At 43.8% G+C, this 25,926-nt stretch overlaps 1 protein-coding gene across 1 annotated transcript in view; it reads left to right on the top strand.

Moving 5' to 3' along the window:
- Window positions 1-25,926, top strand: part of pdzrn4 (PDZ domain containing ring finger 4) — a 472,024-nt gene that overhangs the window by 411,356 nt on the left and 34,742 nt on the right. The window contains exons 4-5 of the mRNA XM_041216213.1: window positions 6,753-7,006; window positions 11,383-11,485. Of these exons, the coding sequence (XP_041072147.1) occupies window positions 6,753-7,006; window positions 11,383-11,485 (357 nt within the window). The remainder of the gene's footprint in view (window positions 1-6,752; window positions 7,007-11,382; window positions 11,486-25,926) is intronic.

Here is a 25,926-nt window from a genome sequence, read left to right as displayed (position 1 = left end):
TTCATACTGGGGCTTTAATGTAATAAAATGTGCTGAAACACTTTAAAAAAAAAGGATTGGTGGAAACAGTGACATTTAGGAGCGGTTAATGAAGGATTGTATTGAAAAGATAAGTTTGCAGATTTTTGAAGGAGGAGAAGGTGTAACAAGGTGGAAGAGTTGAGGAACAGGATATCAGAATAGGTGGGAGTGATGGCTGAAGGCTCATCATTTTTTGCTAAGGAGGAAGCTGTGAGGTAATGAAATAAGAAGCAAGTTGTATTTTGTCTTTATTTAATGTGTTTTTGAAGGAGATAAATAAAATTAACATGCGCACACAAACTTAATAGGACAGTACTTTTCAAAGCCTATAGTGACTTTACACTTTTTATTAGCAATTGACATTCTGCTGATTGCTGCCTTGGGGCTTACTCGTTCCACTGCTTATTGCCAGGTAATTAACTGGGAAAGAAATGAGAAATGAACACAGCAAGTTGGAAAGGTTATTAACCAAGACGTGGGAAACCTGAAAATGCTAATGAGTGAGGGAGTGTCAGTGAGAAGCTGGTAGAACGTGAGGCACAGAGGAAAAATGAAGTTAAGCTTCAAAAAAAAATCACGCAATGGATCCATTAGTACAGGTACTGTTGAGTGTGGAACGGAACCCAGAAAATAGGGAGGGTCCCGCCTTTTCTCTGGTGGAGTTCAAAGGTTGAGACTTGTGCGTGTTTCAGTGGTGTGCTGAGGGACGAGATGTTAAACCAAAGTCCTGTCTGGCTCTCTGCAGGAGTACTGCAATTTTTAGAAGTTCCATTCTTTGGGTGGGACTTAAAATCGGTGTCTTGGATGCGTATTGCAGTGATTTAAGGTGGATGGCGTAGATTCCTCCATCATGATTTGAAGAAGAGCAGCGACCCTTCCAGCCATCCTGGCCACCACTTGCCCAAAAACACCAAAAATAGGTTGACTGCCTGGCCATTTGTACGATCTTATTGTGTGCAAATTGCCTATTGCATTCGCTACACTTCAGAGTGATTTATTGTTTTGGAAGCATCTTGAGGGGCTCTGCCCCTCCCTATCTCTGTAAACTCCTTTAACCCTGCAACCTTCCAGCCTCCTTTCACATCCCCGATTTTCATCCATCCATCAATTGTGGCTAGGCCTTCAGCAGCCTAGGCCCTAAGCTCTGGAGTTTGCTCCATATATCTCTCTGCCTCTCTACCTCGCTTCCCTCCTTTGAAAGACTACCTGAAACCTATCGACTTGCCAAACTCTTGGAAGTCGGTTGACCCCCCCCTGTCTTGCACTTCACCCACCTTGAGCTGCATCTCCCCGCTGTCAGTCTTCCCCATGGCAATGAGATCAGCTTACACAGCTCCTCCTTCCTCTGATGAAGAATAAAAGAAGCAGCAATACCAGCAGCGACCTCCCTCTCCTCAGCTACGTGCCCCTCCACAGGGCAGAGAGGATGAACACAGAGGTCTGGCTCCAGGGAGGCAAGGCCCTCAACATGGAGTCTAAAGGCAGAAGATCAGTGCCCTTGACCTGATCACTGGAACCTCCGGTTCCTGGAAAAGACCTTCCCAGTGGAGCAGGTGGGCACACATTGACAAGGGCTGCCCAAGGTGACTGCCTGTCAACAAGGAGAGAAGGCAGAGCTATGAGTGTTTAGAAATGGCTTGTGAGGACAGGAAAAAAGGACATAATTTATGAAGAGTACATGTGGAACATGGGTGTGAAATGGCAGAAGGTGAAGGATGAGTGTGAATGCTGACTGTTCAGATGGGGATATGAACCAGTGCCTGGAAAGAGAGGAACGAGTGCAGCTTTTCTGAGGAGCGCTGTGCAGGAGAATGCTGGGGATTAGCAGCTGAAAGTGTTATGTTCCTGAGGCCCTGGATCCTCCTCAAGCTCTTCCTCCAAGTTAGAGGAGCGTTCTCCTCCTGCTGTGTTCTTTGGCCTCTTCCATCTGTAACCTGCTTGGTTTGAGAGGCTCTCCTTGAGAAAGATTAGCCCACTGTAGTCACTCAGGTCCCCACTCCATTCCTGTGGCGTTGCAGCAGCCTCAAGAGTCCCTATCTCGTTAAGTATTTTTGACCCTGCTAAGGTCCCTGTAATTAGAAAACCTCCCTTTGACAGATTCAGTATGTCATGTCACCCGCCCTCCCTTTCTGGTCAGAAACTCAGAAGCGATATTACTGCGGTAGTTTAAGAGCCTTGGCAAAGCCCACATCAGCAGCAGCCAGGTCCCCCACCCACTGTAGGCCCCGCCATTTCACCAGGACATAAAACTTGAAAATCCAACCCTTGGTGTCTTATCTAAGAGACTCGTCTTTGCAAGTGAGCATGAACAGCAAGTTTTAGCAGCTATTCAACAGTCAAAGACATCACACCAAATACCACTTCTGTACACATACTCATTCACTCCCGTAAACACAGGCACAGACCAGTTGGACAGAATGACCTGTTTCTGTGCTGTAGTAATCCCATGTAACACTGTGCAAGTCGCAATTAAGACTGGGAACTTGGTCTGATTTCCCTTTCTCTATCCTCGGGGCACTAAACCTAATAGAAATCAGTACAGACTGAGAATTGAAGCAGGGTCTTTCTATTCTGTACGGCTTTAGTGTAACACCTTTCCCACGAGGCCATTAAAGGATTTTCATGTCTGACAGGTCAGGGCAAAATGAACAAATCAATTCTACTCTTGTCACACCTGGGCCTTTGACACTGGAAGAGCTGTAATGTTTATCTCGCTCACTGGCAGTCTCTTGTTACTGAACTCTTTGGTGTTTCTTTTAATGTAAAGTATCATGTGGATAGTTTTGTAAAGTGTAACAGGAACCCCATAATATTGTCAACCTAACCGGAACATTTGACCACCTGGGCCAACATTCCTGCAGACCGCTCGCTCCCTCCCACTATATCATGGAAGAACTATTCCCACAGAAGCTTCAGTGGCTCAAAGGAAAGGCCCATCACCAACTACTCAGGGCACCTTGCGGTCGGCAATAACTGCAACCTTGTCTGAACTGCCCATATCCTGGGAGGACAGAGAGAGTAAAACTGCTTCATCAAAGAGTTTCTTGTGTGAGTGAGTGATCAAAATCTATCATTTCAATGTAAATTTGGGGAATGATTTAACTAAAAAGTTCTGTGTGATTCCTAAAGGGGTTCATTTTCATCAGCGATTCACTGTATATCTAGAAAGAATTTGGATTGATGTTGTGCCTTCACATTCAGTCACTGTTGTTTAATGCTGTCGCTTTTCAAACACAGAAGATGCTACAGTCACTATAAGATGAAGAACCCATGTGTTTGTTTTCACTGGTGTTAGTTAAGGGATTAATTTTTGGCTCGGACATTAGATGAACTCCCTGTCCTTACTTGAATATTACCATGGGATCTTACATCCACCTGAATGGGCAAATAGTTGAACATCTCGTCCAGAACATAGTTCGTAAAACACTCCCTCAGTACTCCATTGAAGTGCCAGAAGAGATTACATACTCAAGTTCCAGAGTGAGACTTGAACCTAAAACTCTTGGACTCCTAGGCAAGAGTGTGACCAACAAAGTCAAACAGACAAGAAGAATAGAATTGAATCAGTGAGCAACACAGGGGGGTTGTGGACCAGGAGGATGGGAAAGGTGGGGATGTGGGAGGGATATCGAGGATATAGATCCCATTTGTCTGTTGGGGGCTTGCTCCGTATACCGATTGGCACCAAATTAATGTAAATTATTAATCAGGACTTAGGACTCCCTTATAGTAAATAACAACAGAAAATGCTTGAAATACACATCAGGTCTGGAAGCAGTTGTTAGAAGATGTAAAACATCTTCCAACTTCTAGGTAACAATAGTAAAGACCCAGACTGACCACACAGGACTGACTCCACCCGCCCCCCCCAAACCCAACCTCTGACTGACTCCACTACCCCCCCATCCCCCACCTTACCGGACACCCCTCACCACGCACCCCCCCCCCCCCACCCTCCACATAACTCTTAGTTGGAAGTTACGGCCCAATGTTTCAGGTTGACGACCTTCTATCAGGTTAAAGATCACAGACCTGAAACATTAACTCTGTTTCTTTCTCCACAAGTACCGCCAGCCCTGCTGACTATTCCCAGCCCTCCCTGTTCTCACTGCTGATGCTGGAAATCTGAAGTATATTGCTTTTGTTTTCCAAGTCTCCTGTTTGAATCCGACTGTTTGGCTGTCATCTATTCTTGAAATCCTGGCTTTCTGGTCTTGGCTGAGCAATCGGATTGGGATCAGGGGTTAGGGAAGAGTCAGAAGGTGAGGGCATCTCTTCCAGACCCTTCAGTTCACTTCACGCTAACAAAACCTGCAAAGCTATTGGGTGTTTGCTCATTTTCTTCAGCGAAGTATATTTTGGATTGGCAATGGCGGTGGTGGTGGTGGTGGACAGGCTGCTGCGATTCAAGAGGGCAGTGAAAACAATGAAGAGTTTGTATGAAGAAAATTATTTGAAGCATTAAAATGTGCTTTACGCAGGATCAGTTGTAAAATCTATGCCATGCTCGGTTGTCACAGAGGAGGGAGGGATGTGTTTTGCACTTGGCGTAGGCACATTGGTGAGTCTGTTTGTGTGGTAGTCAGCAAAAGTGAAGCCTAAGGGAAAATAACCAGTTTTACAATCACATAATCAGCACTTTGTGTTGTACTCTCCATGCTTGATACAATGTGCTTTTGTGCCTCTTCGATATAACGGTTGTCTGCTTTGTATCTTGGCATGCATAATAAAACTGTTTTGACAAGGAGCAATACTGAGTAATGCTGATTGTGGTGGAAAGCAGCCAGTGTGAGGACTATTACTTCCAAATTGCAATTCGCCCGCATAGCTTCCAAATGGTTAATGTCCTCCCTCAGATTATATATTTTCCCCACTGCAAATCCTTCGCACAAATCAGTGGGGACCGGCGATATCTCCCTCATTTGAATGTAACACTATTGTGGCTCAACTCCAAAAATGCGTTTCAGCTAGTTACTTCAGATGAGAGTTCAGTTCCCAACATCTGGCATATATTTACCAGGAAATCAAAGAGGGGAAAGAACCATTACGCAGAAGATACATCAAGGATGGAAGTAATACCGTCTACATCTGTAAAACTATATGCTTTATTATTCATGGGGTGTGAGGATTAATTAACCCATCTGGCACACTACAATTATTCTAACACCCTGCTAACCATCTGAATGTAGTTACTGTTTCATGCGAGAACCTTCTTGTCAGTCAGACTTGACCATTCAATGTGATGGAAGAATAGCAGGGTTGGCAGTAACATGTGGCAGGGCTCAGTGGTGACTCTCTTGCCTGAGTCAGAAGTTGTATATACAAACCCTACTCCTTAGCTGTAAGCACGTACTCGAAGGTGATACTCCAGTGTAGTAGCACTGAGGGAGTGCTGCACACTTGGGGGTACCGCTTTTCAGATGAGACATTAAACCAAAGTCCCTTCTGCCACCTTGTGGGTGTAAAAGATCCCATGACACTATTCAGAGAAGAGCAGGAACATTCTTCCTGAGCAACATTTATCCCCCAAACAACACCTTAAAAAAAAGATGATCTGGTCATTATCCCAGAGCTGTTGTGGGACCTTGGCTGTGTGCAGTTTGACTGTCAAGATCCCTAAATTACCATTGTGACTACTTCAAATGTACTTCATTGGCTGTCAATCACTGTGGGACATCCTGAGGTAGGAAAAAGTGCTACGTAAATGCAAGTTTGTTTTCTTCTTGCTGTATTTAGTACCATAAGTCAATTAATGTAATAATATAATATAAGCAGGGTCATGGCATAGATTGTTTAAAGGGGCACTATCAAGGTTCCTAATGAGCTGGTGGTGACATGCTCTTCCACCAGTGGTCCGAAGCCATGAATACGTGCAAGGCCCCAGCATGGATCCACGTTCAGTTTTCTGTTCACTGGCCTTATCCAGGGTGGTGTTGGTGTGCCTCGGCTACAAAGGTGAAAATCAGTCACAGAACTCAATTTTGATTGGCATCCATTATCCCTCTGCTCACCTCTGGCTATTGGGTGAAGCTAGTATCAGTCCTGCCTGGGATGCTTTCTGCTACACGATAGCAACTTGCATTTATATAGTGCCTTTTAAGTAGTGAAATGTGCCAGGATGCTTCACAGGAGCATTATTGGATAAAATTTGACATAACCGATGAATGAAACATTAGGACAGGTGGCCAAACGCTTATGGTTTAAGCAGTGTCTTAAATGATGAGAGATGAAGAGATCAGAGGAGTGAATTCCAGAGCTTGGGATCAAAGGCAGCTGCAGGAACATCTGTCAATAGTGACGGAAGTGGGGGACGCACAAGAGGCCAGAATCGGAAGAGAGCAGAGTTCTTGGAGGGTTGTGGGGCTGAAGAAAGCTACAGAGGGGCAAAAATGTGGAGGCCTATTGTTAAGTAGCCAGCCTACGCTGACTCTAGATTTAACCCTAAAGAATGACATTTGGTGAGTGAATAGGAGTCAGGTTTAAAGATGTCCCGAAGATTCCCAAAATTTGCAGTCTGCGGCACCACTGCATAACCTGATTTTTTTTTTTTAAACTCTCTCATCTGTTTCCCCCATTCTTTCATCACATTAGTTTAGAATTTACTTCCCCTTTCCACGGTAGGCTTTTGGCTCTGGTTAAGGGTGAAAAAACTTGTTGTGATTTACGGAAGTGTGTGAATACCTCATTTGTTCCTGGAGAGGGTGAGGTAATGAAATGTTCTACTTTTGCAGGTCAATGGGAAGGATCTATCGAAAGCCACACATGAAGAGGCAGTGGAAGCTTTCCGAAATGCCAGGGACCCAATTGTTGTGCAAGTTCTGCGGAGAACTCCCATCACAAAGAATCATGGCAGCTCCCAGGAGGTTCCGCTTGTGGATGCTACCACACAGACAGAAATTACTTTTGAACACATCATGGCTCTTTCCAAATTGAGGTCGTCTTCACCTCCAGTACCTGATATCTGCCCATATTTGTTATCAGACAGGTACAACACAGCCTCTCTCCCATTTGTACGATCACTGTAGCTGTTTAGGAAATGGTACAGTGCTTTAACTAAGTTCTGTTTGTTCTCATGTGATTTGATCTTTACTTAGAAATTATGTCTACTGCATTGAAGGAGGAAACTCAGCCAGTGCTAGATCTTCAACTGGAGCTGTCTGCTTTAATTCCATCTTCTTGTCATTCCCACTATTCTTTCATTTTTTTGACTTTAAAATCCCTTTAAACTATTAGTCTCTGCTTCAATAGCCTCTTGTTGTTAAAGCATTACATGTTCCTCTGTGTGAAAAGCATTACCTACAACTTCCCCATAGGTCCTCTGATAATCATCACCCTATCTCCCTTTATTGCTAATTCATCAGCAGTGATGATTCTTTCACTATTTAGCCTCTCAAGACCATTCATAGTTTTTAAATCTCTATTGGATTCACCCTTAACCTTCTCAGTTCTAATGCCCAAATTTGTCACCCATTTCTTCTTGACTATATCGCTCACTCCTGGCTGCCATTGCAGATTCACAAACAAAAGGTAGAAGGGGCGTTGATGGTTGTGATACTAATAATAATAGAAATAGGTGATCCCTTTTTTTCAATATTTATTTTTTAATTTTTATATATATTTTTCCCACCTATTTCTAATATTATTTTTAAAATGTATTTCCATTCATTGTTTTATCCCCACCGTTAGCCTATTTTGAATCCCCCCTCCCACCCCACCATCCCCTCCCCCCACCCCTCCCCCACTAGGACCATCTATCACTTGCTCATCCTGCTTTCTACTCTTAATATCACCATTAGTACCTCCTTTAGCCAGTATCACCACCATTAACACCCCTTTGACCTTTTGTTTATGACATCTTTTGTAATCTCTCCTTTGCCTCCACCTATCACTGGCCTTCTATCCGGCTTCACCTGTCCCACCCCCCCTTAAACTGTATATATTTCACCACATTTCTACTTCTCTTTAGTTCTGGAGAAGAGTCATACGAGCTCGAAACGTTAACTCTGTTTCTCTCTCCACAGATGCTGTCAGACCTGCTGTGTTTTTCCAGCAATTTTTGTTTTTGTTTCCGATTTCCAACATCCGCAGTATTTTGCTTTGATCTTATTGCAGATTCACTGTACTCTTTCAATGGCACTTGTATAACAGAGTGCCCACATGTATATGCAATGCTCCCAATTTGAGCTGAATTAACTTCATATACAAATTCAACTACAATTCCTTGCCTCTAATCCCCTCACCTCAATGTGTTAAAGATAAAAAGGCAACTGGAATTTTATGTCCCTGTTTTTTATTTAATATTGTCTGCACCCCAGCTCTCTTCTTCCATTCAGCTAAGTGCTTTGAAATTCAGGAGGTACTTCCTTTCACTGTTTTTCCTCCCCTAAAATCAACATTTGGCTTCATCTATCATGTATCAATCCATTCCTCTTACCTGTAAGTCCCCACCTCTTACTTGACCACCGCTTCTTGCAATCTCTTGCACACTTCACACTTTCTCATGTCCCCGAATTTGATACCATTAATGTCAAACTCATTCCTCTTCTCTGCCTATTCCATACCCTTTATTATTGGATGTAAAGAAGGTATAGATATTGATAGAGGAAATCTGTGCTCTGCCCCAGTTTGTCCTCCCTTAATTCAAAAGGAGGGAAGATTGTTCAGAGGCACCTCTAATGTGCAGACACTGCTTTATGGCTCACTGTCATATAGCCTCTGGTTGAAGATATTCCTGACACATCACGCTAACATAGAACCCATGGATTGAAAATGGGCATCACTTGGTCCCCATCTTTTTGGCTTGAGCTGGCTTAAAACTGGGACCATGAGAAGGCAGAATTTAGAAGTCCTCAGTAGCAGGGCATGGGATTCACGTTATCAGGTGCAACATACGTTACCATGATATGTACGTTAAACTCAACTGCAGAAGGGCATTCCCATTGCACCAATATGATTCATTTTTACATTTCCTACCCCAGAGCCCCAATGTTAATGTGGACGGGGAAGGAGTGGGATAGTGTGGGGGAAACCTGACAGGCTGGGGATGCAGAGCCCTTGCTAATCCTCAATTAAATAACATGCTGCATCTCCCACCCAGCTACAGGCAATGAGAGCTCATGGTTCCTGGAGGGAGGAAGTGGTACGGTGGGGGTGGGTGTAGGTTTGGTGGGGAGGATGTCAGCCTACGATGTAATGGATCCAGCTTTCTCACCTGGTTTCCATGGCCCATTAGTTCAAAATGAAAAGCCTGTCAAAACAAAGACACGCTCCTTTAAAAGCTGTTAATGACTGACCTGTCTCCAGTGAGCTGATTGGTTGCCCCCCCCCCCACCACTCTCCCCCTCCCCCACAACCTCACCCTCCTCTACATCTGTTAAAACAGAACTTGGGTGGTTTGGAGGTGGCCTTCACATTTTTTTTTAAATTTCAGCTCGACCATGTTTTTGGGAGTCAGCAATGAGGCTATTTTAATTCTACTTCTCTTTTCGCAGAAGCTGTCTGACCTGCTGAGTGTTTCCACCATTTTCTGTTTATATTTCAGATTTCTAGCATCCGCGGTATTTCGCTTTTGATCTGAAAAGATGTTTTATCTGTTGTTATGTCTTGGCGGGGGGCGGGAGGGAGGCGGATCTGTGTAGGAAGGCCAATAGGACGCTGTGGGGTGGAGGGGTCAGGGGCAAGGGGTGCAGAAATGACCAGTGGCATGATAAGGCTTCACGCTAATATATCAGAAAGAATTCTGTCTTGGAATTAGGTGGCACCTATATACACAGGGACTTGGAGTACTCTTACTAGATGAATAGGGTGTGTGGGTTTATGAGATTGACACTCTCTAATGGAGGTTATGTACAATCACACCGGGGACATGATAGGAAAAGCAAAAAGGCGTTACAGGGCTGAGGGAAGAGGAGACCTGAAAAAATACAATTCAGCACCCAATCCCTTCTGGCGACACTGTGGCATCAAACTGAGGATATTGGGACTGATTTGTACATCGCGCTGCATCTTCATGTTGTCCATTTCTTTCTTTTGTTTTTCCATTTCACTGGGTTTGTAATGAATGTGCTGGAGGCACCATTGACTGCTGAGCTGTAAATGTAGATGATTTAGCCATCCATGCACTGCAAACTTATTTCAAATGCTGCTATTGTAAATTTAAATTGTTCAAAGTCCAAACATGTTTGAGTAGAAATAATCTTTATATCCTGCATGGTGTAAGATATTCATTTAAGTGTAAAACGTTTGCAGTCTTATTTTAGGAAGCGAATTTTGTGTATGGATTCCAGTTCTCAACAGTAGCACTGACAAATGGTTCTATAAAAGGAAATGTGCTTACATTTGCTGCATTGGATTGATCAGAGATCCAGCTGATTAAACCCATTCCTTCTCCACTTGCCTTTCCGAGAGAGCTGCTGGGGGAATGGGGGGTCCACCTGACATGCCCACGGAATCCCCACATCTCATTACTTCCTGAAGGTGGCAATTCTTCCACTGTTTCCGTTTTTAAAAGTGCCCCAGTAGATAGCGCTCTCACCTCTTCAGTCAGAACGTCATGGGTTCAAGCTCCGTTACAGAAACTTGGGCACATGATCTAGACTGGCAGTTCAGTACAGGACCGAGGGAGTGCTAACTTATTGCAGGGCCATCCTTTGGACGAGACCTGGAATCAAGACCCTGTCAGACGGATGCAAAAGCTCTTATGGTACTATTCTAAGAGGTGCAGGGGAGTTCTCCCAACATCCTGGCCAAAATATAGCCCTCAACTGAAACCAGCAAAAAAAACCCAAGAGGATTATTTAGACATTTGTTTCGCTGTTGTTGGTGGGATCTTGCTGTACACAAATTGCTGACTTTATTTCCCTACATTACAGAAGTGACTTCACTTCAAAAGGTCTTAATTGGCTGTGAAGCACTTTGGGAAATCATTGAAGTGTAATAAGTAAAAGCAAGTTATTTTTCCTGTAAGGTGGGTACAGGAAATGATTGGAATTATTTTGACACACTCCACTCTGATATATATAGAGGTTTGATGTTAGCCAACATTCATTCTATGGACTGCTATTTCTTGTGTATTTCAAAACCTATCCTTGAAAAAGAAATGTTTTCAGGGCTGAGGGGGGAGAAAGGCAGGAGCATGAGATGAATTGGATGAATCTTTTAAAAAGCCAGCACAGGCATGATGGGCTGAATGGCCCCCTTCATGCCTTATGATTCCTTTTTAATGTAAGTAAATCTCAGTAGGGAGCAGAACTATTAATACTGTCCATCAGAATCACCATGAACATCAGAAAAGGATGTATTCAACACCTCCATTTCCACTGCATGCACTCATTCTACTTCTCCTTGCATCTTCCCTCACAGCTGTCAATCTCTCCATCCCATGGCCCATGACTACTATGAAGCCAGTGATTACCTTCCCAACTTGGCACACGATGCGGACCGAGCTGATGAGCTGGAATATGAGGTAAGGCAGTAAAACATTTGGAAAGAGGAAAAAATTGACGAGATTGTTGACTCTGTCTCCAAGTACTTTTTAACTACCTTTTAATGGAACTCTAGGGTCGTTAGTGGGAGCTCTCAGCAATCTAACTCCCCGAGCCAAATTGATTGTAACTTAAAAAAAAAGTGTCATTACAAAATTAGATGGATTCTGTAAGACTTTTATTATTATTATTACAATATTTTGACCACCTCCTAGAAGACTGAGGCCCAGATTTTTGCCATAGTGCACAGCCTCTCAGGTCATGGTGACAATAGTGGAAATGGCTGAAAATTGTAAGTCCTGCCCACACTCCCCCCCTCCCCCACCCCCCCGGCCCCCACTGAATACAGCAGTTGCCACATAAGCAGGGGTGGGGAATGGGGGCAGGCCAGTTTCATGCATACATCCTTTACAGACGCAGCCAGCCATTAATTCATCAGCTGTCCCTTTCAAGTGGGATGTTGGCACCCTTAGCGTGTGAAATCCGAAGTGTGCAGTTTAGACCTGATAACAGCAGGTCTGAAATTTGTGGGTTTGTCTGGATAGTCAGGGTACCCTTTGGAGTGGTAAGTTACCCCTTTGGTTCAAGCCCTGGGACACTTCTGGGGGTTGTCAGGCACCCTTTGGAGTTGTTAAAAGTAGGCATAGATGTGTGTAAACTCATTATTGTCAAGTTAATTGAAACTGTCAACAGTCCTATCAACATCAACTGTCAAAACTGTCAGAAGAACCTGTCAAAGGGACCTGGCAAAACTGTCAGAAGCATCAAGAACTGTCAAAAGCACCTGTCAAAGGGATCCATCAAAAGGGTCAAGAGTACATATCAACGGGAGCTGTCAAAGCATTTAAAGTCCTGCCCTTTAAATCTTAGAAAAAAAATGTCTGAGATGTTGAAAAAAAATTACTTAGTATTTTGCTCTGTTGACATAAGCCAGAAGGCTTCAATTACTGCATTACTGCTGCATTACTGATTTCACAACGTTCATTATCACAATAGGGTGTCTGCTCTTTTACCATTTGACTGACAAGTACAAGTGATTATAGATTCTTTGATGTGGGACAATGAATTCCAGAGCTTGTTGTTATAAGGCATTGTGCACTTAAATGTTTATTATAACACATTATTTAATTGAAGGAATGTAAAGGCAGTAAAAGGTTTCAGTGAATGAGTCAATATAGTGAAGTCTGCATTAGATGGAAGGGGTCATCAACAGTGCCATCAATTGGCACTTGCTTAGCATTAACCTGCTCACTGATGCTCAGTTTGGGTTTCACCAGGCCGACTCAGCTCCTGACCTCCCTTGGTTCAAACATGGACAAAAGAGCTGAACTCGTGAGGTGACTGCCCTTGACATCAAGGCAGCATTTGACTGAGCATGGCATCAAGGATCCCTAGAAAAACTGGAGTCGATGGGAATCAGGGGGAAAACTACCTAGCACAAAAGAAGATGGTTGTGGTTGTTGGAGGTCAGTCATCTCAGTTCTAGGACAGGAGTTCCTAAGGGCAGTGTCCTAGGCCCAACCAACTTCAGCTGCTTCATCAATGACCTTCCTTCCATCATAAGGTCAGAAGTGGGGATGTTCGCTGATGATTGCACAATGTTCAGCACCATTCATGACTCCTCAGATACTGAAGCAGTCCATGTCCAAATGCAGCAAGACCTGGACAATATCCAGGTTTGGGCTGACAATTGGCAAGTAACATTCATGCCACACAAGTGCCAGGCAATGACCATCTCCAACAAGAATCTAACCATCGCCCCGTGACATTCAATGGCCCTCCTCTGCACCTGGTAGCCATTTCACTTTTTCCTAACTACCCACCCTTGGACCAAAAATCTGACATCTGGGCAGCTGTTTTTAAAGGTTGGCTTAGTGGAGTGGGAATTCTCCCAACTCTGCGCACTCTTCCCGGGAGCAAAAATGCCAGCGTTAATGTGCAAAATCCTCCAGCTCCCATTTTTCCAATTGTAATGCGGGTTGTTAAGAGCAGCAACATACAGGTAGGTAAGCATGCCTGCTACCTGTGTTTGCTGGGGAACGTTTTAAGAAATTTTGCAATCTTATAGGAAGTTATCAGATTGTACGCTAAAATGGACTTTAACATAAGCTAATTGTGGTAGTAGTTCCCAATAATGAAAAGCCAGGGTATTATAGGAGATCTGAATGCTGCTCGGGTTTCTATTCAATAGACTCTAATCTCTACTAATCACACCATCACAGTCATTAATTTAATATCAGCTGTGATTTTGTAGCCTGAGGCAAAACCTCCTGACTAGAATAAAGAGTGTTTGACATGAGATTTAAACAGAAAAGTGCCCTTTTCAGGCAGAAGCCTGTTCAAATAATGGTGAATAAAACATTATACAATAGTTCATTCCACAACCAAAAAGGCCTTAAACTGACAAAAAAGGGGAATGATTGTGTTTTTACGAGAGGCGAGATTTATTTTTGTCATTTTGCAGTGTGACAACTTTGAAATTGTATTTTTTTTTAAATAAAGAAAGACATATCTACCGTCCTTTTACAGCGCTTCACGTTTTATTAATGCTGGCAATTTTGCATTCAGTGATACACAAAGGAAAGGAAATACTGCATTGATATGATATGAATGTTCCAGAAATAATGGATGATTGTCAGTAAGCAAATTTGTTTGCCAAAAATGCTTGCCAGATAGGTTACGTTCTGTTGCCAACTGTTAATTCATCTCGTCTTCTGCCCTGAATCTCAAAGATGTTGAGTGTGCAAAAACACAATATTCCCAACAGGCAAAAAGGTGAGCAAGATAAATAGCTGTGCCGTTTTGGAAAATGGAAAAGCCTACTGTGGCACTTCAACACGCTTTGTGTGAGTGTGGTTGCTGCTCAAGGAATGTAATATCTGTGTTGAACATTTTGCAGGAATGATAGCAGAGTGTAGTGCAATAAATTGCAAATACCACTTTTCCTTTGTGTGACCTGCCTGGGCATACATATTTCAGATAGGTGACTGAACGAAGGGAAAGAACAGTGTTACAATTACAAAGTTTGTAAAATTATGTTTTGGGGCTGTGTTTTTAAATTTAAGGTGAAATGAAGGGGGTCATGTGACCTGTTCTGAAGTCTGCCTGACAATAAGTCTGGGTGGCTTGATAGTTAGAGATCAAAGATTGTTTTACTGGGAAGAAGGTGCAAGGTACTTATGCTTGCAGATATTGGCAGCAGCCCTGTGTGTGTTAACAGTGAAGACTGTGCACCTCCAAAGACCCAGACAAGTGTTGAGAATGTTGGGTTGTAAACAGCTGTACTTTAAACTGGCCATTTAGTTCCATGGCGAAAGAGATTTGGGCTCTCAAGGATCGCTAATTAGCGTTTCTGCAAAGATACAAGGTCCATGTGATTCATGTTGTCATAGGAAGGATGCAGAGAAAATCATTGTAAAGATCAGCCTACAGGCTTTCTGAGAAAATCAATGAATCGCCCTGTGTTTTGAGGGAGCAGCTAGAGGCCAAATGAAGTGTCTATAGTTCGCTTTGCAGGAATGTGGGTGGATGCTCATGCTCAGTTTGCAAAAAACAAATTCGTGGGGAGTTAAAACAAGGCTGGGAGAGTCTCCAGGAGAAGTAAACCTCATTGTGAAAAGCAGTTTTAATATTAAGTTACCGGGCTGTGAAGAGAAAAGAACAGGAATAAACCCTTGGAGCTAAGAATCACTGAAGATTGATTTTAGGAAAATTGAATGTCTGTTTAAATGACAGTGTAAAGTATACCTGTGAAGTGTGTTTTCTGAATTGTGTTAAGAATAAGAAAGGGGGGGGCTGGTGGTGGTGGTTATCTGTTCTTCGGTTCAAAGTATACGTTGCCTACAAAGATCTTGTTTAGCTATGGTGCCTTTAGTCATTTGTTATAATAAGCATCTTAGAACATGAAACTTCTCATGTGTTATTCTTTTAGGTATTAACTGGAAGTTTAAATTTCTTTTTAAAAGTTATCAGTAACTGATCGTTAGAACAATTATCGCATCTGTACCGTTCCATCCGAGAGAATTTTTCTTTTAAGCTGCCGATTATTTATATCGGAAGATTGTCATCCACATTTTCTTGGTGAGTTGAGGCCAACAGATCTTGTATTGACTAAGAAAAGCAACAGGCAAGTGGAGCAGTATGTGGGTGGGAGCTGGAATTTAAGCTTTCGACGTATACTGACACATACAGAAATATCTAGCACTTGCCTTCATTTCTCCACACTAGCTTTTGTACATTCAGTCTTCAGATTTAGATTATTTTCTCCTCCCAATTTTCCCTCCTTTACCCCCTGACAGTCTCATTGACTTTACAATCTTTTTAATTGGCTAATGGAGTTTGATTCCAACAGTTGAACTAATTTGCATTCTTGAGGTCTAAAACTGAGGATGGTTTATTTGAGAGAGTTTAGAATGGATGCTCTGTTGGTGGCGCTCTCTGTTTAAGAAGCTTTGTTTCTGTGGCCTGTCTGGAGTGTGCAGCTGGATGCTGTGTCACTATCTGAGCCCTTTGGAAGAAGCAATTAATGCTATTCAGCCCAGCAGTTTACACACTTCCTCCTCCAACTTGTCAAGACCAAATAACTTCACAAATGAGATGCACACTGCTTCTACTTCACAAAATTTCCAGCAGATGTGTCCTATGCCCTGTGAGTGAGAGGAGAGCTGCTTAATTATATTTTTAATATATATCAAAAGCAGTATTTCTGCAGCATATTGAGATCAGCAACTCTCTGGAGTTTCATAGGTCATTATTGCATTGTTTTGCATAGTTGGCTTTTCAATCCATCAAGGTATTATTGAGAATGATTGAGTTGCAGTATAATCTGAAGCATAAGTGATTTGTTAGTTTAACATTGTGACTTGACTCAATCTAGTGAATATTGAATGAATACAATGGTTATTTGCTAAACTAAATAAAATATCACTATTTACTTGAAAGCTATTGCTGGGTCCAGGAAAGGACTGCTGTATTCCCAACCTTGCAGTGTATACCTGAGCCATGATTGTAGCACAGGTGACCTACCCTTGCGAGAAATGATGTCAAACATTTCCTGATGGAGACATTGTCCCTTTAAAAAGCCTCTCCAATCTGCAGTAAACAGCCCCTTCCTCACTCACTAAAACCTTGACACTCCAAACTCAAGTTGAATTATCAGGCTCAAGACCACTATCAGATTGAACCTGCCACCAAGCAGATTATGATTCACTGGAAACTATAATTATGTTTTTTTTTAGCTACATCTATCAAAACATATATCACAGAAAGAGGCCATTGTGTTTGTTCCACTTTTTGAAAGAGCTGCTCCATTAGTCCCACTCTCCTCTTACCAGCCCTGCAAATCTTATCTTTTTCAAATGTATATCCAGTTCCTGTTTGAAAGTTATTCTTGGGTCTGGATGAAGATTCTGAAGTGATTATTTTAACACATGGAGTTTTAGATGAATCATTTTTGTTCAAAAAATAATTAAAAAGAAACATACTGCCTCAAAAGTAGTCTTGAATCTTTTTAGCCAAAGGTCAGATATCTCAAATCCCATTTGCCAAGTCTACTTGCTGCTTGACCTGATGTCACCAATGAGGTGGCAGATATCTGGAGTCACTCTTAGGAGAACAGTGGGAGAAAACTGGCCTGGCCTGGATACCGAGTGGCATCTCCGATCCTGTGGAAGGTGTTACTCTCTGGGCTTGCAACAAAGCCATCCATCTTGTGGTTCCCGGGCACTTGGCAACTCCTGATTGGCAGCATTGATTTCAAGACGCTATCTTATCCCTGACATCTCACTCTGGTTCACAGGTGGGATGAGAGAAGAGGAGGAAATTTACAGATCACTTGTACAACAATGATTTTTAATATCAAGTTTTCTGGTTATTTCAAACAAGCTTTCCCCACCTTTTGTTCTCTCAAAGTGGACAGCAATGTCCTCCTTGTGACTCGATGATGAGTGTCATGCAATATGACCCCAGTGTGTACAGGTCCCAAGTTTAACCACTGAGATGTACTGAGTCATCTTACTGTCACCCAGGATAGTGGTGGGGATGCACGATGCAGGACTAAAAATCAGACAACACCTCTGCTCCTGGTCACCATCCAGCAACCTAGGAAAGCTTGAGTGGACAGATTGCTGCAATGGATAGTTAGCTCACCAATGCTCACTGCTGAAGCTCAGGGAGAAAATTCCGATGAGTCCCCCGGTGTCTATCGTGCTGTACCATGGTTCTGCAATCCCCCTGGTGTCTGTCGCACCGTATGCTGGCTGTACAGTCCTCCAGGTCTCTGTCATTGTAACCTGAGCACAAGTTAACCCCTTTGGGAAAGGGCAGGAGATAAATAGGATTGGGGAAAGGACTTCATTGATAGAGTGGAGGCAGTGGCCTAGTGGTATTGTCACTGGACTAGCAATCCAGAGACCCAGGGTAATGCTCTGGGGACTGATGAATCAGTGCTCCTCCATGTTGAACACTATTGGAGAAACCACTGAGAATAGCAAGGGCACAGAATGTACTCTGGGTGGGGGACATCAATGTCCATCACCAACAGTAGCTTAGTAGCACCAACACAGACCGAGCTGGGTGAGTCCTAAAGGACATGGCTGCTGGACTGGATCTGGGGCAGGTGGTGAGGGAACAATGAGAGAAAAACATACATGACCTCATCCTTGCCAACTGTCCATGACGCATCTGTCCATGACAGTATCGGTAGGAGTGACCACCGCACAGTTCTTGAGGAGACGAAGTTCCGTTTTTACATTGAGAATGCCCTCCATCGTGTTGTGTGGCACTACCGCCGTGCTAAATGGGATAGATTTCACAACCAATCAACCCTGGTTCAATGAACAATGCAGAGGGGCATGCCAGGAGCAGCAGTAGGCATATCTAAAAGTGAGGTGTCAACCTGGTGAAGGTAGAACTGCACTCCTTGCGTGCCGAACAGCATAAGTAGCAAGTGATAGACAGAGCTAAATGGTTCCACAACTAACGGATCAGATCTAAGCTCTGCAGTCCTGCCACATCCAGTTGTTAATGGTGGTGGACAATTAAACACCTCACCGGAGGTGGAGGCTCCACAAATATCCCCATCCTCAATGCTGGAGGAGCCCAGCACATCAGTGCAAAAGACGAGGCTGAAGCATTTGCAACAATCTTCAGCCAGAAGTGCCAAGTGGATAATCCATTTCGGCCTCCTCCAGAGGTCCCCAGCATCACAGATGCCAGTTTTCAGCCAATTCGATTCACTCCAGGTGATATCAAGGAACAGGTTGAAGGTACTGAATGCTGCAAAGGCTATGGGCCCTAACAATATTCCGACTGTAGTACTGAGGACTTATACTCCAGAACTTGCTGCACGCCTAGCCAAGCTATTCTAGTACAGCTACAACACTGGCATCTACCCAGCTATGTGGAAAATTGCCCAGGTATGTCCTGTACACAAAAAGAAGGATAAATCCAACCTGACCAATTACTGCCCCATCAGCCTACTCTTGATCATCAGTAAAGTGATAGAAGGATTCATCAGCAGTGCTATCGAGCAGCACTTGCTTAGCAATGACCTCACTGATTCTCAGTTTCTAGTTCCGGCATGATCACGCAGCTCCTGACCTCATTACAGCCTTGGTTCAAACATGGACAAAAGAGCGGAACTCCCGAGGTGAGGTGAGAGTGACTGCCCTTGACATCAAGGCAGCATTTGACCATATGTGGCATCAAGGAGCCCTAGCAAAACTGGAGTCAATGGGAATCAGGGGGAAAACTCTCCTCTGGTTGGGGTCATTCCTAGCACAAAGGAAGATGGTTATGGTTGTTGGAGGTCAATCATCTCAGTTCCAGGACATCACTGCAGAAGGTCCTCAGAGTAGTGTCCTAGGCCCAACCATCTTCAGTTGCTTCATCAATGACCTTCCTTCCATCATAAGGTCAGAAGTGGGGATGTTTGCTGATGATTAATTATTGCACAATGTTCAACACCATTCGCGATTCCTCAGATACTGAAGCAGTCCATGTCCAAATGCAGCAAGACCTGGACAATATTCAGGCTTGGGCTGGCAACTGGCAAGTAACATTCACACTACACAAGTGCCAGGCACTGACCATCTCCAAACAAGAGAGAATCTAACCATCTCCCCTTGACATTCAGTGGCATTACCATCGCTAAATCCCCCACTGTCAATATCCTGGGCATTACCATTGACCAGAAACTGAGCTGGACTAGCCATATAAATACTGTGGCTACAAGAGCAAGTCAGAAGCTAGGGACCCTGTGACAAGTAACTCACCATCTGACCCCTGCCAAAGCCAGTCCACAAGTTAGGATTGTGATGGAATACTTTCTCCTTACCTAGATGAGTTCAGCTCCCAGAACACTCAAGGAGCTTGAAACCATCCTGGAAAAAGCAGCCCACTTAATTGGCACCACATCCACAAACAGTAACTCCCTCCACTACTGATGCACAGTAGCAGCAGTGTGTATCATCCAGAAGATGCACCGCAGAAACTCACCAAGGCTCCTTAGGCTGCCCCTTCCAAACCCACAATCACTACCATATAGAACAGGGATGGGGAACCCCTGGACTGGGGGCCGGATCCGGCCTGTTGAACATTTTCATCTGGCCCACGGTAAGATTTTGAAATCCACCCCCCCTGCATGTTGCACTCTAGGGCCAGCTGCTGCAGCCATGATCTGATACCTGAGCCTCATCCGCAGTCACCAGAAGCCCAGGCAGTGGGGAAAGAGCACGATCCAGGGGCAGGAGTGCGGGGCAGGGATGGGAAGCTTCCGGCTGCCGATCGGGTGGTGAATTGTGAGTAACCGGAGCAGGGGAGAAAGGGAGCAGGACACCCAGCTCCATTGGTATCCCAAGACAGTGGCTCAGCCCCTGCAGACTGAGGAGAAGGCCCAAGCTACAGACCACAGTATTTATATGGCTAGTCCAGTTCAGTTTCGGGTTCATGGTAACCTGGATGTTGATAGTGGGGGATTCAGTGATGTTAATGCCACTGAATGTCAGGGGGCGATGGTTAGTTTCTCTCTTGTTTGGAGATGGTCATTGCCTGGCACTTGTGTGGTGCGAATGTTACCTGCCAGGTCTTGCTGCATTTGGACATAGATTGCTTCAGTATCTGAGGAGTCGCGAATGGTGCTGAACATTATGCAATCATCAGCGAACATCCCCACTTCTGAGCTTATGATGGAATGAAGGTCATTGATGAAGAAGCTGAAGATGGTTGGGCCGGGGACACTACTTTGAGGAACTCCTGCAGTGATGTCCTAGAACCGAGATGATCGACATCCAACAACCCCTTTGTGCTAGATATGCTGCCAACCAGAGGAGATTTTTCCCCCTGATTCCCATTGACTCAGTTTTGCTAGGGCTTCTTGATGCCACTCAGTCAAATGCTGCCTTGATGTCAAGGGTAGTCACCCTTGTCTCATCTCTGGAGTTCAGCTCTTTTGTCCATGTTTGAACCACTGTTGTAATGAGGTCAGGAGTTGAGTGGCCCTAGCAGAACCCAAACTGAGCATCAGTGAGCAGTTTATTACTAAGCAAGTGCTGCTTCATAACACTGTTGATGACCCCTTCCATTACTTTACTGATGATCAAAAGTAGACTGATGCATATAATAGGCCAGGTTGGATTTGTGCTGCTTTTTATGTACAGGACATACCTGGGCAATTTTCCATGTTGCAGGTAGATGCCAGTGTTGTAGCTGTACTGAAACAGCTTGACTAGGGGCACAGCAAGTTCTGGAGCACAAGTCTTCAGTACTATTGCCAGAATCTTGTCAGGCCCATAGCCTTTGCAGTATCCAGCGCCTTCAGCCATTTCTTGATATCACATGGAATGAATCGAATTGGCTGGAGACTGGCATCTGTGACACAGGGGACCTCCGGAGGAGGCCGGAATGGATCATCTGCTCGGCACATCTGGCTGAAGATTGTCGCAAATGCTTCAGCCTTATTTTTGCACTGCTGTGCTGGGCTCCTCCATCATTGAGGACGGGGATATTTGTGGAGCCTCCCCCTCCAGTGAGTTGTTTGAGTGTCCACCGCCATTCATGACTGGATGTGGCAGGACTGCAGAGCTTAGATCTGATCCGTTCTGATCTAATCAGCTACATTCACGGCATTATGGTATTTTTTTTCTATATGTTCAGCTGGGGTCAGTTTATTGGGATTCAAGCGGATAAAACATGATTACATCATGTCACAATGTTCTGAGCTAAAGGGTTAGGGCTGGAAAGCTTCAAGTCAGCTACTATTTAGTAAGTTAAGATCGCAAAGCTTTGTGCATATTGGGACTGTTAGTCTATTTGCTAGCACCACCTCAGATCAGCAATGAGTTTGATCTTATCTTTTTATTGTCAAGGGGCTTTGGTTATGGGGCTATATGTCTCATTAGGTAGGACACCATCAGGATTGAGCAGAGGTGGAGAAGTTATTTAGGAAATTGGAGGTCAGGTGACACCAAGCTTGGATTTTGAAGGCCTGAAGACAATTTTGAAAGCGGAAGACTGTATACGCACGGAAAGAAGCTAAAGAGTTTGGGAGAGAATGAGACTTGGTTTCAACGCAGTGAGGATAGAAACGTAGGAACAGGAGTAGGCCATTCAGCCTATCGAGCCTGCTGCGCCATTCAATTAGATCATGTCTGATCATCCACCTCAATGCCACTTTCCCGTGCTACCCCCCCCCCCCATCCCACGATGTCATTAGTCTCCAGAAATCTCTCAATTTCTGTTTTGAACATGCTCAATGATTGAGCTTCCACAGACCTCTGGGATAGAGAATTCCACAGATTCATAACCCATCCGAGTGAAGAAATTCCCCCTCATCTCAATCTTAAATGGCCCACCCTTTAATTTAAGGATTTCAGGAGGAGGAGGAGCATGTACGAGTTTCAGAGGCTTTGGGGCAAGAATACACAGAGGGGCACTACACAAAGAAGTATCAATAAGTTAGAGGGGCACTGGAACAATTGAAATGAGGGAAAAGCAGATCGGAAGCTAAAGGTGGAACAAGGATTGCCAAGTGGACAGCAAGCTGTTGCTTCTACCCTGGAACAAGCACGCCTCTTGAAGGTTTTTCAGAATGTATGTGGCCCTTCTCATCAGTCTGCTTTGATTTTCTGAAATTAGAAGTAAAACCAGGCTTTTTAGAAATTGTTTTTGTTTATTGTTCAAACCTTTGTTTGTCCACACAAGAGGTAAACCAGCTTCCTAATGAATAGCATCGGATTGTTATCAGAATACCTTGGTGCCACGTGGAGATTAGAGGAATCAGCTGAATTAATTGTCAATGATCTGCTTTGCACAAATAAAAGGAGCAAATTAAAACAAAAAAAAAGGTTAATTTGCAGGCAGAGCCAAAAAATGCAGCTCTGCCAGTGGCTAATTGTGCAAAGCGGCTGGAAAAAGGGCTGTATTGTGTTGTTGGAATGTTTATGTTCTGTAAATTATGCCTGTGTTTACAGTCGCTCCCTGCAAAATGCTGACATTCAGTGCACCTGTGACAGTTGTCATCCATAGCTGTCACTGGTAATGAATTTCCCAATTTACTTCCCTGCTTCTCACCACCCCCCAACCCAGGCAGTATGTGTCACCAGCCGGGGGGAAAAATAAGAGGCAAGTGACAGACAGGCCACATGAACAAATGTGTCAGAGTGCTTCAAATTTATTTCTTTTCAGGACTTGTTAAGGGAAGATTTAAGAGTCAGAAATGCTCAGCATGTTTTGGCTCTCTACCGGGAAACAAGGATGAAGTGAGAGCGTCGGAGACGAGTGTTCTTTTGTGTTTCACTTTGTCTTTGCCACTGAGTGTAGAAAATTAAAACTCATGAACATGTTTGAGTTTACAACAGCATTCCATTACTCCTCAGAGACTCTGCCTGCCTGACTCTATTTGATCTGTGGGTTGTTTCGAGACGTTTGTGTTGTGCTTCATATTCCAGTGGAAGTGCCTTCACTTTCTCGCTCCCCTTTCTTTCTTACCCTCTCTTCCCTCTTTCATCGCTTTCTTCCCCTCTTCCCTTCTTCATCCTTTCTTCCCCCCTTCCCTTCTTCATCCGTTCTTTCCCTTTTATTTTCCCTTTTCTCACCTTTTTCCCTCCCCTACTTTCCATTCTGGTTTTCTTTACTCTTGCCTTTTTCCACTCTCTGTCCTCCCCTCTTTCCTTTGCTCTTTGGTGCTCTCCTTTTTCATTTGCATCCTTCCTGCTCTCCCTGTTTCTCTCATTTCCTTTTTTTAGCCTCTGTTCTTTGTCCTTTGCATCCTTTTCCCTTTGCCCAGTACTAATTACAGGAAAAGATATTCCCTGCATGATGTACAATGACATTACAAAGAAGAGCTCTCCGTTTTACATTGTCTCTCCCTGGCTGGAACAATTCAGCAGTGGTGTGCAGTTTTACACTGTTTGCTTTTTTAACATGTCAACACAATCTTCAACGTGTCAAATTAAATGAATTCCTCTGCTTTTGGCTGATTTATATTCAAATTTGATTTGTCGCTCTAAGCACTGAGTCTGGATTGCGATTTCCAGAGAAGTTTTCTGTTATATCACACCCTGCCTAATAGGCAGGGAAAGCTCAGCTTTAATTATGATTCTAGATACATCCATCATTAGTTGAAGGACCGAAGCCCTGTGATGTGGGGCAGCTCAAATGACTGAAAGAACTTTCCAGAACTCTTCATCTCCTCGAAATACCAGTAAGTGGAACAGAGAATGGGTTGAGGCTCTTGTGCGTTGAGGCTTGTTTGTCAGCCCCAACATCTTAAATGATCGCAACTAAAAATCCAAAAGAGTTTTAACCAAAAGAAAAATCCATTGAAATGGTTAAAAAAGCAGGTTGTGTAGGGTTGAAAAACAGTTTGCAAAGATTTTTTTAAAATCCTTTGTTTTTTTCGCCCTCCTTTGCTTCTGAAGATGGATTCAGCTTCAGTTCCACAGATACCTGTCCCTACACAAGAGGCTGATTTCATTTAACTACATCGCCTGAATAGAACTTCATTGTCTAAAACGCTTTGGGAGTGAAAGAGGCTACATAAATGCAAGCTTGTTAGTTTTTCTCTTCGGGTGAACTTAAGCAGGAAGCACCTTCAGGCTATTCACCAACAGCAGCAGCATATGAACATATGTATTAGGAGCAGTAGGCCACTACTCCTCGAAAACCTGCTCTGCCATTCAATAAGATCTGATTTTAACCTCAACTTCACATTTCCACTTACCCCGATAACATTTCACCCCCCCCCCGCTTATCAAAAATCTATCTACCTCTGCCTTAAAAATATCCGAAGACTCTGCTTCCACCACCTTTCGACCCTCTGAGAGAAATAATCTGTCATGTCTTAAATGAGCATCCCCTTATTTTCAAACAGTGACCCCTAGTTCTAGATTCTCCCACAAGAGGAAACTTCCTCTCCACACCCACCCTGTCAAGACCCCTCAGGATCTTGTATGTCTCAATCAAGTTGTCTCTCGCTCTTCTACACTCCAGTGGATACAAGGCATGATTGAATCTGAAGATGTACCAAACTAACACACACATGCACACCTGTGTACAAACACAACAAGCACGCAGCAAAGAGACTAACATGTGAGAAATGGACCACGTGGGCAAGGCACTGAAAGGGTTTTATGTCTCTGTAGCTGCACCTGAGGGGTCTTGACAGGGTGGATGTGGAGAGGAAGTTTCCTGTGTAGCTGCACCTTGGTATGATTCACCATTGATGACACAAAGAGAGGAGGAAAACTATTGATTCAAGCTAGTGGCAGAAAGCACATCTGAAATGTCCTTTCAGCCACTCCAAACTTATCTCTCCAGCAGAGGTCACTGGATGAACAAGTAAGAATCATCATTCCCCCCAGAGCAGGAATTCTGAGGCCAGTTGCAACATCCCACAATCCTGCCCCTCTTCTCACTAACCAACCCCAAGCTAAGATCTGTGAGCTTAGTACAGACTGGTTGTCATGCGTGTGGCCAAGTACCACACTGTGCAATGAAAAGTCTGCTTTGTTTAAATTTCCAACACCTTTCTTTGTGGGGAAGGAGAAATAAACTTCTGCCAACAGGAAGAGACAGCGTGAAGAAAGAACATTTTTACTCAGCGAGTGGTTAGGATCTGGAATGCACTGCCTGAGAGTATGGTGGAAGCAGATTGAATTGTGGTTTCCAAAAGAGAATTGGATAAGCAACTGAAAAGATTTGGGGGGCTATGGGGAAAAAGTGGGTGAGTGGGACAACTGAGTTGCTCTTACAGACAGTCAGCACAGACCTGGTGGGTCAACTGGCCTCCTTCCATGTTGTAACCATTCTGGGATTCTATGTATAATACAACCTGCATAGGACTGGTCACAAGGTGTCAGAGTGGCTAAGATATTAATCTCAAAAATAGTTTAGGCTAGTTCAATTGAATACAAATTTCTATTGC

This window comes from Carcharodon carcharias, chromosome 21 (genome assembly GCF_017639515.1).
Source record: "Carcharodon carcharias isolate sCarCar2 chromosome 21, sCarCar2.pri, whole genome shotgun sequence".
NCBI classification, from domain to species: domain Eukaryota; kingdom Metazoa; phylum Chordata; class Chondrichthyes; order Lamniformes; family Lamnidae; genus Carcharodon; species Carcharodon carcharias.
Note: the sequence above shows the minus strand (reverse complement) of the source record. Positions and strands in the feature narration are given on the sequence as shown.